This window comes from Tenrec ecaudatus, chromosome 2 (assembly GCF_050624435.1).
Source record: "Tenrec ecaudatus isolate mTenEca1 chromosome 2, mTenEca1.hap1, whole genome shotgun sequence".
In the NCBI taxonomy this organism is placed as follows: Eukaryota; Metazoa; Chordata; class Mammalia; order Afrosoricida; family Tenrecidae; genus Tenrec; species Tenrec ecaudatus.
This window is the reverse complement of record NC_134531.1, coordinates 159,088,685-159,104,230: the sequence shown is the minus strand read 5'-3', so window position 1 is coordinate 159,104,230 and position 15,546 is coordinate 159,088,685. Positions and strand designations below refer to the sequence as shown.

The 15,546-nt window shown below is 51.4% G+C and overlaps 1 protein-coding gene and 1 non-coding gene across 2 annotated transcripts in view; one reads left to right on the top strand and one right to left on the bottom strand.

Annotated features, from left to right (window-relative positions):
* SLC6A7 (solute carrier family 6 member 7) overlaps positions 1 to 15,546 on the bottom strand; it is a 30,241-nt gene that overhangs the window by 13,492 nt on the left and 1,203 nt on the right. Inside the window, exons 2-4 of the mRNA XM_075542713.1 lie at positions 13,185 to 13,243; positions 12,973 to 13,122; positions 758 to 941 (exon numbers count right to left, since the gene is read on the bottom strand). Of these exons, the coding sequence (XP_075398828.1) occupies positions 758 to 941; positions 12,973 to 13,122; positions 13,185 to 13,243 (393 nt within the window). The remainder of the gene's footprint in view (positions 1 to 757; positions 942 to 12,972; positions 13,123 to 13,184; positions 13,244 to 15,546) is intronic.
* LOC142441949 (U6 spliceosomal RNA) lies at positions 5,559 to 5,665 on the top strand. The gene has a single exon (XR_012783225.1). It is a non-coding gene; the product is annotated as a U6 spliceosomal RNA (small nuclear RNA).

The following is a 15,546-nucleotide window of genomic DNA, read 5'->3' as shown; positions in this document are numbered from 1 at the left end:
ACTCACTTTCTTAACCAATTCCAGTTTCATTTGGCTTTCTGTCTCTTTACCAAAACAGCACTCTCACAAGAGTTTGGTAGGAGCGAGAGGCAAGGGGGAGCATGTTATGGCTCTATCCCCGTGTGGCCTTGGGTGAGGACTCTCCACACCCCAGCGCCCTCCCACTCTCCAGGTACTGGCCTGGGACCACTGTCATCAGAATGCAAGGAGACAGGACCGGAAAGTACGTATGGCAAGAGGTCCCCGCCAGCTATGGTTAATGAGACTTCCAGCCGGGGCTGGCTAGGGAAGCCTAGATGAAAGCGTCCTGGTCAGACAGAGGAGCTGTGGTGTTTGCAGTGGGAGTGGTGTGCAGGGATGAAAGATGAAAGGGAGAGGAAATGGCTGGTGGGATAAGGCTGTGGGGGAGGGGAGGGGGAAGGGGAGCAGGGGCCAGATCATTAAGAGCACAGTCACCATCCAGAGACAGACACACTGTCTCTGGAGCAGAGGCAGCTCCCTCTGGCCACCCCTCAGGGCTCAGAAGTGCCCAGGCTTAGGGAGAAAGCTGGGTTGGGGAGGAGAAAGAGGGAGGGAGGGAGGGAGGGAGGGAGGCTGGGGGAGCTTGGGTGACAAATGGGAAGCAGGCCTGGTGCACCTCCTCTTTCTAGCACCAGCTCATCCTAAACCCACTCCAACCAAGAGACCATGCCCACTCCCAGAGCCTGGCCCACCACCCAGCCTCCCTCAAGCAGCCCAGGGCGGGCGGGGCCCATACCTCCACCGTTGGTGTAGGCGCGATAGGGGAACCTCCACACATTGCCCAAGCCTACACAGTAGCCGATGCAGGACAGCAGGAAGTCCAGCTTGCCTGTCCAGTTCCCCCGGTCGGCAGCGAAGTCCACGTCCAAGTCGACATCGCCCTGGTCACTGGGTGTCATCAGCAGGTCTGGGGTGACAGGCTGCCAGTGAGAGACAAGGGAGGTGAGGGAGACCTGGCTGGAAACACAGCCCCCAAGCAAGAGGGAAAGTGTTAAGCAGGGCTGAGGGTAAAGAAAGGGCTTCCTAGGCAGCGCAGTTAGAACTTGGCCACCAACCAAAAGGTTAGCAGTTCAAATCCACCCGGAGGCACCTTGGAAGAAAGGCCTGGTGATCTACTTCTTAAAAATCAGCCACTGAAGGCAAGTTTCCATTCCCTGGCCATGTACTCTTCTAATCGTGTCTCCCAAGCAAGGAAGTAGAGGGAGGGCCTGCCCAGCACCCATGAACTATAGCTCACCCCCTCTGTTTGTGTATCTTAAAAACCACTCTGACAGAGGGGATCTCACCTCAACAGAGGTTGGTTTTTTTTTTTAATTTGGGAAGATGGAGAAGACCATTCAGTTGTTGCCATAGGACACTATGCTCAGGTCACCCGGAATCAACAGACACTCCACGCGACCAGAGTGAACAGGGAGACCTTACTGGAAACTCAAGTCAACATGGAGGAAGGGGCATCAAAGTCTCACAGAAGGCGATGGCATTTCTCTGGGTAGGCAAATGGGGGAGCAATCTCCCCTCGGGGAGAAAATGTTCAACATTACTTACATAGAATCCCAGGGAGAGAATATTATGTTTTTAATTGGACTCGACCTAGTTTCCATCAGCCTTGGTGACCCAGGTCATGTGCTATCGACTAGTGGGACGTTAGACTCTGTTCTTCGCACGTGCACAACATCCTGCACAGGCCCTACCAGAGGGACTTGATGTGGAATCCCCATCATGACCTGGGTGTTACTTCAATCTTACCTGCACGCCTTGGTTTTAGGGTGACACTCCATAATGGGAGAAGAAGCCCAGTGGCACAGAACTGGAAGTTTTTGGGCTTTGGTTCATATCTCTTGCCCTGAGGGTAGCCAATGAACAGTGGCCTGAGATGACCAAATACTTAATATTTTAATGCCCTCCTTGTCTTATGACATGCATTACTTTCCTAGGCATAGTTCTGTCATTGTGAATGAATGTTATTGAAATACTGTACATACTGCTTATATTTACTTTATTTGTGTAAATACTGTCCAACTAATTACGAATTTAATATGTATACATCAACAATTCGTATATCGCAGTTTGTAGCCAGCCTATACTTGTGTAATTTCCTTCTATCTGCAGTGTTTTAAATTCTATACCATGGCTAAATTAATGACACTGTCAAGAGAATTACCTATGCCCCAGGGATGACTGATGATGTTCTCTAACATTAAATGACAATGATGCCGCTAAAGTGAACCAGAGATAGATATAAACCATAAACATGTGAATACATTTGGGGCTCACACTTCTAACTTCCATCTAAGAACAATTCTTTTTTAAAAATAATTTTATTGGGGGCTCATACAACTCTTATCACAATCCATCCATCATCCATTGTGTCAGGCACATTTGTACATTTGTTGCCATTATCATTCTCAAAACAGTTTCTTTCTACTTGAGTGGTTGGTATCAGCTTATCATTTCCCCCTCCCTCATGAATAATATTATTGTTATTAAAAATAATTTACAAATTATTATTATTTTTCATGTCTTACACTGACCGATGTATCCCTTTGCCCACTTTTCTGTTGTCCATCCCACTGGGAGGGGGCTATATACAGATCATTGTGATCGGTTCCCCGTTTCTCCATCCCCTTCCCCTTCCCTTCCTGGTCTGGCTACTCACAATATTGGTCCTGAGGGGTTTATCTGACCTGGATTCCCTGTGTTTCCAGCTCTTATCTGTACCCATGTACATGGTCTGGTCTAGCCACATAGACCAGAGTGTAGAATTGGGGTCATGATAGTGGGGGCGGGGGGGAGAAAGCATTAAAGAACGAGAGGAACATTGTGTTTCATCAGTGCTATACTGCATCCTGACTGGCTCATCTCTTCCTTGTGACCCTGTTGTAAGGGATGTCCAGTTGCCTACAGATGGGCTTTGCATCTCTACTCCACACTCCCCCTCATTCACATTGATATGATCTTTTGTTCTGGGTATTTGATGCCTGATACCTGATCCCATTTAAACCTCATGATCATATAGGCTGGTATGCTTCTTCCATGTGGGCTTTGTTGCTTCTGAGCTAGATGGCCGCTTGTTTACCTTCAAGCCTTTAAGACCCCAGACGCAATATCTTTTGATAGCTGGGCACCATCAGGTTTCTTCACCACATTTTGCTTATGCACCCACTTTGTTTTCAGTGATTGTGTTGGGAAGGAGAGTATCATGAAAAGCCAGTTTAATAGAACAAAGTGTTCTCTCATTGAGGGAGTACTTGAGTAGAGGTTCAATGTCCATCTGCTATCTTAATACTAAACCTATAAATATATGTACATAGATCTATTTCCCCATCATCATATATAAATATATTGGCAAATGTACATGCCTGTATTTAGACCCCTATAAATCCCCTCTGCCTCCTAGTTCTTTCCTCTATTTCCTTTGACTTTCCTCTTGTCCCACTATCATGTTCAGCCTTCATTTTGGTTTCAGTAATTCCTCTCAGTGACATTGCCCTTGACCAAGCCCTACCAGGCCTCCTACACCCTCCTCACCATTGATTTTAGATCACTTGTTCCCTTGTCCCTGGATTTGTTAACACCCACTTCCCTCCCCCCACCTCCAGCTCTCCTATGTCCACTCTTGGAACCATCAGTCCTGTTGTTCTCTACTCCAGATCATTTATCTCGCCTATCTTATCTAGATAAACATGCAGAAATAATAATATGCACAAAAACAAGACAGAGCAAAACAAAATAATAAAAGAAAACAAAACAACAACAACAAAACCAATGACAAAACAAAAGAAATGCCTGTAAATAGTTCAAAATCTGTTGACCTTTAGGAGTGTTTTCCAGTCAAGTCTGATGGGTTGCCACGCCCTTGCCCCACAGTCTATTTTTGGTATTCTCCAAGGACTTCATTGCTTTGCTCCCCTTGCTGTTTGGTTGCACACCCTTAGTGTTTTGCCTCGGTGTGGTAGGTCAGATTGGGTACAATTCCTGCACTGTGTCTCCAGTGTTGTCCCCCATAGTGCTCTGGGTCAGTGAGGGATGTCATGTCTCATGGTGGGACCAGCCCTATGGTCCTTCCTCTTTGGGCATTGGCTGCTCTGAGTAGGGATATCATCCTTGGGGCTTGGTGGGTGAACAGTTCATTTTCTATGACATGGCCCTGCTTGATGCTCACCCTCATGAAGAAATCACTGAAGAGATGGGTGCTGTCCCATCTGTGTGGTGAAGAAACCAGATGTTGCGTGGCTAACAGAACAGTGTCTGGAGTCTTAAAAGCATGTCTTCCAACAAGCAGCCATCTAAGGGAAGCATCAAATAAGCCCACACAGAAGAAACATAACAGCCGGTGTGATCCAAATTCATCGGAGGGAATGGGCTCAGAGCTTACATTATGCACATATGGTTTGCAGAAGGCTATGGATAACAACAAAGCCCCCAAATCCATTTGCAGGACCCACACGTGGGTTAAGCCTCCGGTGACGTTCCTCTGACCATAGTTGAGGTATGTGAATAACCTTGTTGTCAGAGAGCATCGTAAAGTTGATTACAGAAGATGTAGTTAGGTTAAAGTGTAATATCCCAAAGCTCATCTGTAGACAACTGGACATCCTCTTACAGAAGGGTCACAGGGAGGAGACAGACAACCAGTCAGGGTGCAGTGCAGCAACGATGAAACATACAACCTTCTAGTTCTTAAATGCTTCCTCTCTCCCCCTTCCCCACATCATGATCCTAATTCCACCTTATAAATCTGGCTAGACCAGAGGATGTACACTGGTACAGATAGGAACCGGAAACACAGAGAATCCAGGACAGATGATCCCTTCAGGACCAGTGGTGAGAATGGTGATACCAGGAAGGTGGAGGGAAAGTGGGATAGAAAGGGGGAACTGATTACAAGGATATACATACAACCTCCTCCCTGGGGGACAAACAACAGAAAAGTAGGTGAAGGGAGATGTAGGACTGTAAGACATGACAAAATAATAATAATTTATAAATTATTAAGGGTTCAAAAGGGAGTGGGGAGTGGAGAAGGAGGAGAAAAATGAGGAGCTGATACCAAGGGCTCAAGCAGAAAGCAAATGTGGTGAGAATGATGAGGGCAACAAATGTACAAATGTGCTTGACACAATGGATGGATGCATGGATTGTGATAGGAGTATGAGCCCGCAATAAAATGATTTTTAATGTAATATCATTTGATCTCCTTTTTGACACATTGTACAGTTGTTTCCGTGTTTTTGTTTTTTAAGTGAAGGGGAAATAGATGTGGAGTAAGCCTCCGGTGAATCCCCTCTGACCATAGATCAGGGGTGTGCACAGCCTTGCTAGCAAGCAGAGTGCATGGAAAATGGATTATTGCAGATGCAGTAAGATTAACATTTAAGATCCGATGATTTGATCTCCCCTTAATCTAATTTTAAGTTTGTTCACTTTTTTAATGTTGTCTGCTTTCTTTTCAATTGATGTTTTTCTCTGTTTAACATTGTTATCATTGTTAGTTGGAGAGGGTGGTATGTTTTTCTTTACATGAAATGCAGGCTATGGTGCTTGCTTTGGCAGCACATACACTAAAATTGGAATGATACAGAGAAGATTAGCATGGCCTCTGCGCAAGGATGACATGCAGATTCGTGAAGTGTTCCATGTTTAAAAAAGAAGAAGAAAAGAAAAAGAAATCCAGGACATGTAAATCTATCAAGATGGTAACTAGATGAATGGTTTCTTGAGGGTATGTCAGGGAGGTTGGGGGGAAACAGGGAGCTCATAACAAGGAGTATAAGAAAGAAGAGAATGTTCTAAAATTGAATGTGTGGTGATCGTACAACTCATCTTAATATGAGTGAATTATTGAATTGTAGGGCATGTGAGTGAGCTGCTAGGAACACGGTTTTCAGAAAGCAGCCATTAAAGGCCCTGTGGAGCCACACCTCCATTAGAAAGGCAGGGAAGGGCCATGAGCTGGAATCGACTCAGCAGCAGCAAGTTTGGGTTGGTTGTTGTTCTCAAGGTAGAGGCATCCCGTTGGTTCAGAAATGGGCTGCTCTCTTCAGGGCTCATTGTACACATGATGAACTGGCACCGGTGGCTCAGACACTAAGAAAGCGACCTGGGTCCTAGTTTGGTTAACACGCAGACCCAGATCAAGGGCTGGTCCTATTTTGACGGTGACAATGAGGGTGACGATGATCTTGATGGAACAAAATCAGACCCATTGTCATGAAGTTGATTCCAACTCATCCAAAAATACTTACTGCCTTGAGTCGATTCCCACTGCAAATCAAGTCTCGTCTTCCTCCTGAGTAACAACTGGTGGTTTTGAACTGCCAGCCTTGCACTTAGAAGCCCGACACTTCGCCACCAGGGCTCCTGTGTCTCATAGTGACCCATAAGACAGAGTTGAACTGTCCATATGGTTTCCACGGCTGGAAACTTCACAGAAATGATCGCCACCTTGTTCTTCCAGAGGAGAGGCTGGTGGGTGTGACCCATCCACCCTTCAGTTAGCAGCCAAGTGCTTAATTTCTGCACTACCAGGGATCATTGATCATATTAACAGCTATCCTTTTTTTTAACAGCTATCCTTTATTAAACATGTATGATGTACTTTGAAGTTTGCTCTCAGATATAGAGTAGCTAAATTGCACAGGGGGGAAAAAAAGAACTAAAAAGGCCGAACAGTAGATTTCAAAGGTCCACTTGAGCAGAGAAAGGATCAGAATGCAAAGTGCAACGATGGTGGGCTCAGAAATCAAAGGCAAAGAGCCTAATTGGCATTTCTCAAGCTGAAAGCACTGAAGGAAAGATTCAAGCCTCGAGTTTTAATATGGAAGAACTTTGCCAGCAAAACAGTGAATGCAGCGAACATCAAAAGCAGATGCCCGCATTATAAAAGCTCACTGGACCAAAAAGAATTTGTTGATGTTCCACCAATGCAGGAGGTGATATATGATCAACACCGATGGTGCTGAAGCCCAAGGCCAAGCTGCACTGAAGGCATCATGAGACGCACGCTACAGGAGATGAGAGCACATGAGTTGAGACTTAAAAAAAAAAATCATTTTGTTGGGGGCTCGTACACAATCCATCCTTCCAGCCTCCGTGTCAAGCACATTTGTACACTTGTTGCCCTCATCAACGGTTGAGACATTTGAACAACTGGATGCAGTGTTGAAGATGCTCACTGTTTATGCTAAGACATTTTGGAAGACAGCTACCCAGAAGAGATCCACACTTGTGCTCATCCCCAAGAAAAGTGAGTCAACATAATGTAGAAATTACCAAACAACATCCTTGGTGTCACATGCAAGCAAAATTTTGCTGATGATCTGTAAAAAAATAGTTGCAGCGTACCCCACCAGGGAACTGTCAGACATTCAGGTGGGATTCGGAAGAGGATATGGAGCGAAGGGTATCGTTACTGCTATCAAATGGGTCTTGGCTGAAAGCAGAGAGCTCCAGAAACATGTTTACATGTGTGTGGTGAACTACACCAAGGCATTTCGCTCTGTGGATCAAAACAAATTAGGAATAATAACCATAAAGAATGGGAATTCCAGACCATTTAATTGTGCTCATGTGGAACTGTATAAAGATCAAGAGTGGTGGAAAAAGGGAAAGGTTTGTATCGGGGTTGATATCCTTTCGTCATACTTAATCTGTAAGCTAAGCAAACAATCTGAGAAGCTGTCTTGGAAGAACAATGGGCCGTCGGGATGGGAGGAAGGCTCATTAGCAACCTGCCCTATGCGGATGACATGCTTGTTGGCAGCAAAGTAGACCTGAAGTACCAGCCAATCCAAACTACAGTCTTCAGTAGGGATTCTCACAGCTCAACATGAAGAAACAGAAATCGTCACCACCAGGCCAATAGGCAACAAACCTTCTCATAAATGGAAACATGTTGCAGTTGTCAAGAACTCCATCTCCTTGAATCCACAACCAACGCCCACCCTCCCGCCCAGGGACGCAGCTGTGAAGAAACCAGAGGCTGTTCTATTGAGCAAGGCTGCTGACAGCAGACCTCTCTGAAGGGTCGGGAAGCAAGGATGTCATGTTGAGGGCTTAGTTGCACCTGATGCAAACCAGGCCATTTGCCGTCTCCCCGCACGCATGTGTTTAAATCAGGACGGTGTGTGTCGGACTGGTGGCCTTTCATCCCACCTGCCTGGTCTCTTGTGAGAGGATGACTGAGGACGATGGACAATGAATCGGGAAGGCAGGAGAAGAATCGATGCATTTGCATGAGGGTGCTGGTGGAGACTGTGGAAGGTATCCCGGATGGCCGGAAGAACAGCAATTCTGACTGGAAGCAGTCCAACCAGCATGCTCCTGAGAAGGGATACTGGGGAGACTTCATCTCACCTGATTTGGATATATCATCAGGAGGGACTAGTCCCTGGGGAAGGACATCATGCTTCCTAAAGGACAGGGAAAAAGAGGAAGGCTCTGAATGAGTTGGCTTGACACAGTGAGCTCCACCACAGAACAACTGTGAGCATGGTGCCGGGCCACGGAGTCTTTCATCCTGTTACACACGGCGTCGCTGTGAGTCAGAAATGACTCAGTGCCACTCAATGCCCATGCCCACCACAGTAAACAGTTTACTTATGTTACTTGATTCCGTTCCCCAAACACTCACAGGAGCTAATAAAAATACTCTTCCTGGCTCCCTTTGAATTCAGAAAAAATCAAGAAGGTTTAAAGAGAGATCATGCCAGACCCAAGGTTTGTTTGTTTGTGGGTTTTTGCTTTTTTAACAGTGTGAGAGTACGGGGGTTGGTCTCAGCTCTTCCCTGGGCTACAGCTCATGTGCTGCACCACCGGTCCCTGGGTGCTGGCCCTCCACTCTCACATCGTGTTTGCAGAAAGACACCGACCACTTGGAGCCATTGGGCAGGCTGGAGGAAAAGAGGTCACAGGAGGACCAGGAGAAGAAACCGGAGTCCTTAGCACAGAAAGAGGAGCACTTGGAGGGAATGGGGTCTCCAATGGGGGGAAGGATTAGCTTGATGCCCTGTGACTTCAGAGGGTTGTGTGAATTTGGACTTAGCAAGAGGAAAACCTACCTAAGCCCAGGCTGCTTCTGAAAGCTGTCATCTTCCTGCCGCTGGAGAAGAGATGGAGAGGGATGGAGGTCAGCCATTTCTCAGGACCCTCACCATAAGTTGAAGAAGGTGGGAAGGTCTATTGAGCATGACTGTCCTTTCGGGCTGGAGCTGGAAGGTAGAGGGCCTCCTTTGGCTGGTTGGGGGAGCTCCCTGGCCCCAAGGGAGGCAAGTTGGCATGTTCACGGATTACCTGGGTTTAGGGCCAGGAAGGATGGCCAATGAGACCAGGTGACCTTCTGAAATTCAGAACTGCCCTTGTGGGTTTCTGAGACCGTAGCTCTTCACAGGAGTAGAAAGTCTCATCTTTCTCCTCTGGAGCAGCTGGTGGTTTCAAACTGCCGACCTTGTGGTTAGCAGCCCAGTACATAACCACTATGCCAACAGGGCTCTGGACCTGGGGAAACAGCAACAGTCACCTCCTTCCTGCTGCCTCTGGGATTCACACTGTACATCAGCGAAGGGTGGAGGTGCAAGGAAGCTGACTGTCAAATGCTGCTGTGGTTCCTGGTGGGGAGCACTAGGAGGGAAACGGGACCACGGGACTGTGAGGCAGGGACCTGGAGTCCAGTCCCACGTCTGGACGCTCACTGTGTCCCTCTAGCAATGTGCCGTCTCAGGCTCAGCTTTCCCAGCTGGATCATTAGGGGGCTGGAGGGATCCAAAAGCAAAGCACGTGAGGTGTTCGTTGGTGTTCAGCACAAAAGGGTCGTGGGGTCAAAAAGTCTGAGGAAAGCTGGGTGACACAGGAAGTAAGACGAGTTTCTTGCCTGCAGAATGAACAGATCCTGAAGAGAACTTACGGGAGCTGTGGCCCTCCACCTGGGGCCCGGGCTAGGCAGTACAAGGCCCCCTGCCAGCTGCAGAGGACCTCAGCCAGCGAGCAGAGCCTGGGAGAATGTGGGTCTAGGTGATCTTATGTGCATCTTGCCCTCCGAGGGTCCATGAGGCAGAGTCACCGAGAGACTCCACGGAGACGCCTGAGGTGGCAGACGCAGATCAGAGCCCAGCACCGGGAGAACACTAACTGACCACACTGGTTCTTTTCCCCAAAGCTGCTCCTTCTGGCACCGGACCAAGTGTGTCTACACACAGATCAGGTGGTGGCAGAGGTGAAGGTTGGCCCTATGGACATCCTGGGGTGGAAGGGGGTAGGGATGACACAGTGGCCCAGCCTGAGCAATGAGCTCAGCAATGAGCTCCGGTGACTGAATCAGGTGGCCCTGCTGAACTGGCCCTCAGTGACAGTGTTGACTATGGCAGTGATCTTACCTGAGGGCCCACATGGCAGTGGTGATGGGGACAGCACTGCAGGACCAAGATGATGACAAAGGTGAGGAGCATGATAGCAGCTGCTTTTAAAGTTGCAGAGCTCCAAGGACCCCAGCTGTGATGTGGTACAGGTGGGGGTGAGGACAGCTCCAGCTCAGACTTAGGTGGAGTCTGCTCCCTCCCCCTCGAATGCCCCCTTCCATGGTTCCCCCTTTAGATGAGTGAGCACACCCTCCCAGGCTAGACCCAGGGGGATGAGAGACAGCTGGCCGACGCTGACCATTGGCTCTGGGTGGTAAGGCAAGGCTGTCGCCCTGACACCCACCCAACCCTGTCAGGCCAGCTGGCAGGGGGCCTTGTAATGAGGTTCCTCTCATCTCTCCAGAGAGGCTGCCCTTTCCCTGCTCACTGAGCTGGTCCTGGTTCTCCGTTTCCATGGTGACAAGAGCTGGATGCTCCCAGCCCAACCCCTTCCTCCCCCAATCAGAGAGAAACCTGCTCCAGCTCTGGGGACAAGGAATGGGGTCTCCCGAAGCTGAGCCAATCAAGAGCCCACCTGGGTGGCCCCAGTTTCCACCTCAAGGGGTAAATCCCAGGAGGCTGGTGCAATGAGAACGAGACTGGTCCGGAAACAGAAAGAAGCGACCAAATGGATGAGACAGGGCTTAATGACTGACTTCACACTCTGTCTGGGGGTGAGGCCCCACTCTGGATCCCTTGCCTCGCCTCACCTCACAGTCACAGTCACACAGAGCTCAGGGCACCCCTGAGCTCGCCAGGCCCGTGCCCACTCCTCTAGGCAGCAGCAGATGGAGGGTCCCTCAGGGACAGGGACTGGGAAAGGTGGGGCTGCCCAAGCCCCAGTCTTTCTAACCTTCTCCAGAATAGAAGACAAGAGGAATCTGGTGCCACCTTCATCACTGTGCGCATGGGAAACTGAGTTTCCGGGAGCAGACAGCCGGAGCCCAAGGTCAAACAGCACCAGAGTGGTGAGGATGAACAAAGGGGTGCAGAGTCCCGACTGGGTCTAGTGAGCACCTTTCCTCATACCTGCCATCTGCCCTTCTCCTTGGGAGCCCAGGAAGGGGACCCTGAGGGGAGGAAGCTCCTCCCCTGCCCCAGTGGCCCCAGCACGCCTAGCCCACCTTCAGGAAGCCAGTGAGCCTCCGTTTCCTTGTCTTTAAAGTGGAGATCTTAAAACCTAGGTAGGCCCAGGATGACTGAAGGAGAACTGACACAGGGTTTGCTACTCTTCTCAGCCTGCCTCATACGGGGCATTGCGGGGTGGGGGCTCTTATGGGGAAGTAGAGGCAGGAGGAGGGAAAGAGAATGGAGAAGCATGGGGGCAGGACCTAAGAGGTGGGCCACAAATTGTCCTGAGACGTCATGCCTGTCAGGGAACGAAAAACACCCATCGCTCCGTGCTCTCACGCATGCATGCATGCACACCCAGCTCCATAAACATGTGTGGGGTGGTGTGTGTGTGTGTGTATTGGGGGTAAGGGCATTAACACCACCTCCTAAGAATGGTCCTCTCACATCTACCACTCCTGTGCCCCCTCCCCCGAGTTCACAAAGCCTTCCCCCAGGAAAGTGAGGCAAAACAGAGGAGGTTCCTTTTAGAAAATGGACTTGCCTCAAACTCACAGGCTTAGCAGATACTTCCACAAAACCATTCCCAGGAGTTCTAACTCTTTGGCCAGGGCTGTGGCTTTTAACCCCAAAGCCAGAATATGTCTGATACTCTCTCCCCCATCCCCACCCAAACAACTTGTTAGAGAGGTCCAGTGTCCACAGAGCAAAGGGGGGTGGGGGTGTGTGCTGTCATCTGGGCCCAGGGCCAGGCCAGCTCAGGTGAAGCTGCTCGCTCATCCTAGCAAACTCGACATCCCCCCACCCCCACCCCCACTTTCCCCAGGTCTCTATTCTTCTTCCCTGCCTGTGCCTCCCCTCAGTTCTGCTGAAGGGCATCCTGGGATCCCAGCAGGGGAAGCTAGAGCGACCAGGAAAAGTGGGCGGGGATGTGTGGTGGAGGAAGCAGGTGGTGGGCTCCACAGGACCTGCAGCAGGAAAGGGGGGCGGGGTGCAATCTCTCTGCAGCGCCGCGGAGCTGCTTCAGTATTGAGTACACAGATGGGGGGCAGATGGACGTCCAAAACCCCAAAATCAGATAGCTACCACCGGCCCTGGGTAAAAGCAAAGAAGGAGAGGGGAGGGGAAGGTGGGTGTCTGGCCCCTGGCCAGTCCCTGCCCATGTCTCCTGGGGTACAGACACCTGTTCGTGGGTTCGCGGGGCCTGGCTTGGGGAGCCCAGCTCTCATCCTGCTTCACCTGGACCCCTGCATGGGGGCGGGGGAGGGGAGGGGGCCAGAACATGCCTTGCCCTTCTCTGAAATCCAGCCCAGCCAGCCTTCCCGGGCTCGGAGCCGGTGCAGGTGCCCCTCCCGCAGGTGCGCCCCCGCCCTTGGGCCCTACCTTGCGGAGGTGAGCTCCCTGGAGGGTCTTCATCTTGGCCTCCCCTTATCGTAGGGAACGAGCGACGGGGCTAGGGACGGAGTCGCCCGCCGGCCGGCCGCCGAGCCTTTGCCCTGCGGGCGCCGCGCTCGCGCTCGGGCTGGGAGGGCGCGGACGCGCGGTTGTGGGCTTCGGGATCCGGGCTCCGGGCTCCGGGCTCCGGCTCCCGGCACGGGTCGGTGCGACAGACGCCCTGCTCCTCCTTGCGCGCCGGAGGCTGAGGAGGGGTGCACGGCTGCGCCAGCGGTGATACCCGGACAGACTGGCGGACTGACTGACGGACTGCCAGGAGATGCGCGCGCCCCCGCACGCAAAGGCGCGCAGCGGAGAGGCTGGGGCTGAGGCGCGGGGCGGGGGTCCGCCACGGAGAAGTTGGCAGGTCTGGGGCCTGGGTCGGGCACAAGTCACTGTCTCCTGTATGACCTTGGACAAGTGACCTGCCCTCTCTGGGCCTCTTTCCCCGACCTGGACAATGAAGGTCCTACCCTCCCTGCCCTTGGGTTCCTCTTGCTGGGTGACCTTGCCCGCATTTCTTAGGCTCTCTGTAAGAGGGGGATACGAATCCCGCTGCCCTGTGAGGAATTCGGTGACACTGTGCCCAGACAGCATTTAGCCAGGAGCTTGGCACACAGTGGCTCACTCAACATTGATGACCTACTGTGGGATGTCTCCTCATTCTAACAGAAAACTGGGCATTCCTCAGATAGGCATCCAGCCATCCAGATCCTGAATACTGAGCACTTACAATGTGCCAGACCCGAGGCTAGGTGCCTCGATTCCTCCCCACTGACCTGGAGAGGCAGGTGCCCTTCCTCTGACTTTACAGACCAGCAGACAGAGTGCAGCGAGGTGATGCCACTCCGCATCCAAAGCCACCCAGGTAGTGAGTGACACTAGTGACAGACAGCCAGACTTCAGGGCCCTTTCAGGTGAGTGGTGGTCTTTGACACCTTTCCTTGATGAGAGATGATGGCGAATTGGGGTCTGGACAAGGGCCACTGTCACTTAGCTCACCAGCTCCTGTCTTCCTGCCCACCGGCGTTGCCACCTGGTAAAGCCTGTGCAGTGAGCCCACCGGCAGCCCTTGCACGGCCTGCCTTTCAGAGAGGGCTCAGAGAGACCATGGTGAGGAGGGGAGATGAGCACCAGCTGGCTGGCTGGGGCTGACCAGCTCTGTTCGTGGACCCTGCATCATGGGAAGTCATGCCCCTTTCACTTTTAGGAGGGTCCCCATGCAGAGAGGACACCTTGTGTGGTCTCTGTCCCATCAGGGGCCATGCATCATGAAGCCTTGGGGGGAAGGGGAGGAGCTCCTGCTGCTCTCCCTGAGCTGTCCTTGGAGCTTAGAAGGAGGGGAAAGGTTTTCAATCAAGCCAAAGGCTGGGCTAAAGGGTATTGACGATGGACAGGGCAGCATTAGCCGAGGACAGAGGCTGTGCACAGCAGCAGGAAGGGCCACAGGAAGCACAGGGAAGGAGTGGTGTCAGTGCCGGTATGCTGAGGGCACTGGAATGGATGCTTTTAAGCTATGCGTTCCAGGCTCCTCTTGCCCCCTGGGATCCTCCACACTTGCTTATACTTGACCCAGCTTCAGAGGGGGCTCCTCGCCTCGGAATGGGAGTTCGTGTTGAGTGATGGCCCTTGGCATCCCCAATATCTAACTTGGAATTCTTTCCAACAGCCCTGGAAGACAGGTGTGAGTGGCCCCCTTTTACACGGGAGGAGACTGACCCAGAGGGGTGGCATCGGTGTCTAAGGTCACACCGAGCACTGGATCTCTGTGCAGAAGCCAGGAGGGCCGGGGGCCAGGGCTGGGGAGAGGCATGTGCACCAGAGATGAGGTGAAACTAAATGTGGGCAGGGCTGTGGGTGTTCCTGGAGACAAGACAGCCCCTTGAGGACCCATCACTGGTTGTCATAGGATCTGTCACAGTGTGCTTCGCAGGAGCGATGGTAGCCCCTCTGAACCACCCCCTTGAGGGTCACTGGGCTTATCAAGCCCCCTGGGAGGCATGTAGAACCAGAGGGGTCGGGGTGAGGCAGTTGCCACAGCTCGAGCAATCAGGCCTATTTATGGCCCCTCCCAGGAGCACTTGCTCCCTGGACTCCAAGACCCTGCCTGGAGGGAACCACCCCTGAGGGGTGGGGGTGGGAAGCAGGGCTGGAACTTTTGCCTTCCTTGAGCAAACACATACTGTATTGACCGGCAGCATGAGTGGCAGGGGTGGGGGTGGGGGGCTGGGTGAGGCCCAAGGTGGGGCATCAAGGAGCCCAAGTCCATGTCTTTCAGAGAGGAAAAGGGGTCCAGGGGCAGGTACGCAGAGGTCTGCCAAATCCCTCTGAAGGAGAGGCAGGGTGATCAAAGATGGTCCGAAAGAATCCTGACAACTGTCAGGAGGTTCTGGAGAGGGGGAGCAAGTGAAGCCACACTCAGAACCACAGAAGAGCAGGTGCCTTGGTCAGAAAGAGGCTGGTGGGGCTCTCCGCTCCACCCCCACCCCATGTCTGAACATTCTGCCATTGAACTAGAAAGGACAGAGGGTCGTGGAACTGGGTAACACGGGGTGGGGGAGTGGGTTAAGTAATAAGGACACACTGGAGGGATTGGAATGAGATGAGGTGAAACTAAATGTGTATAGAT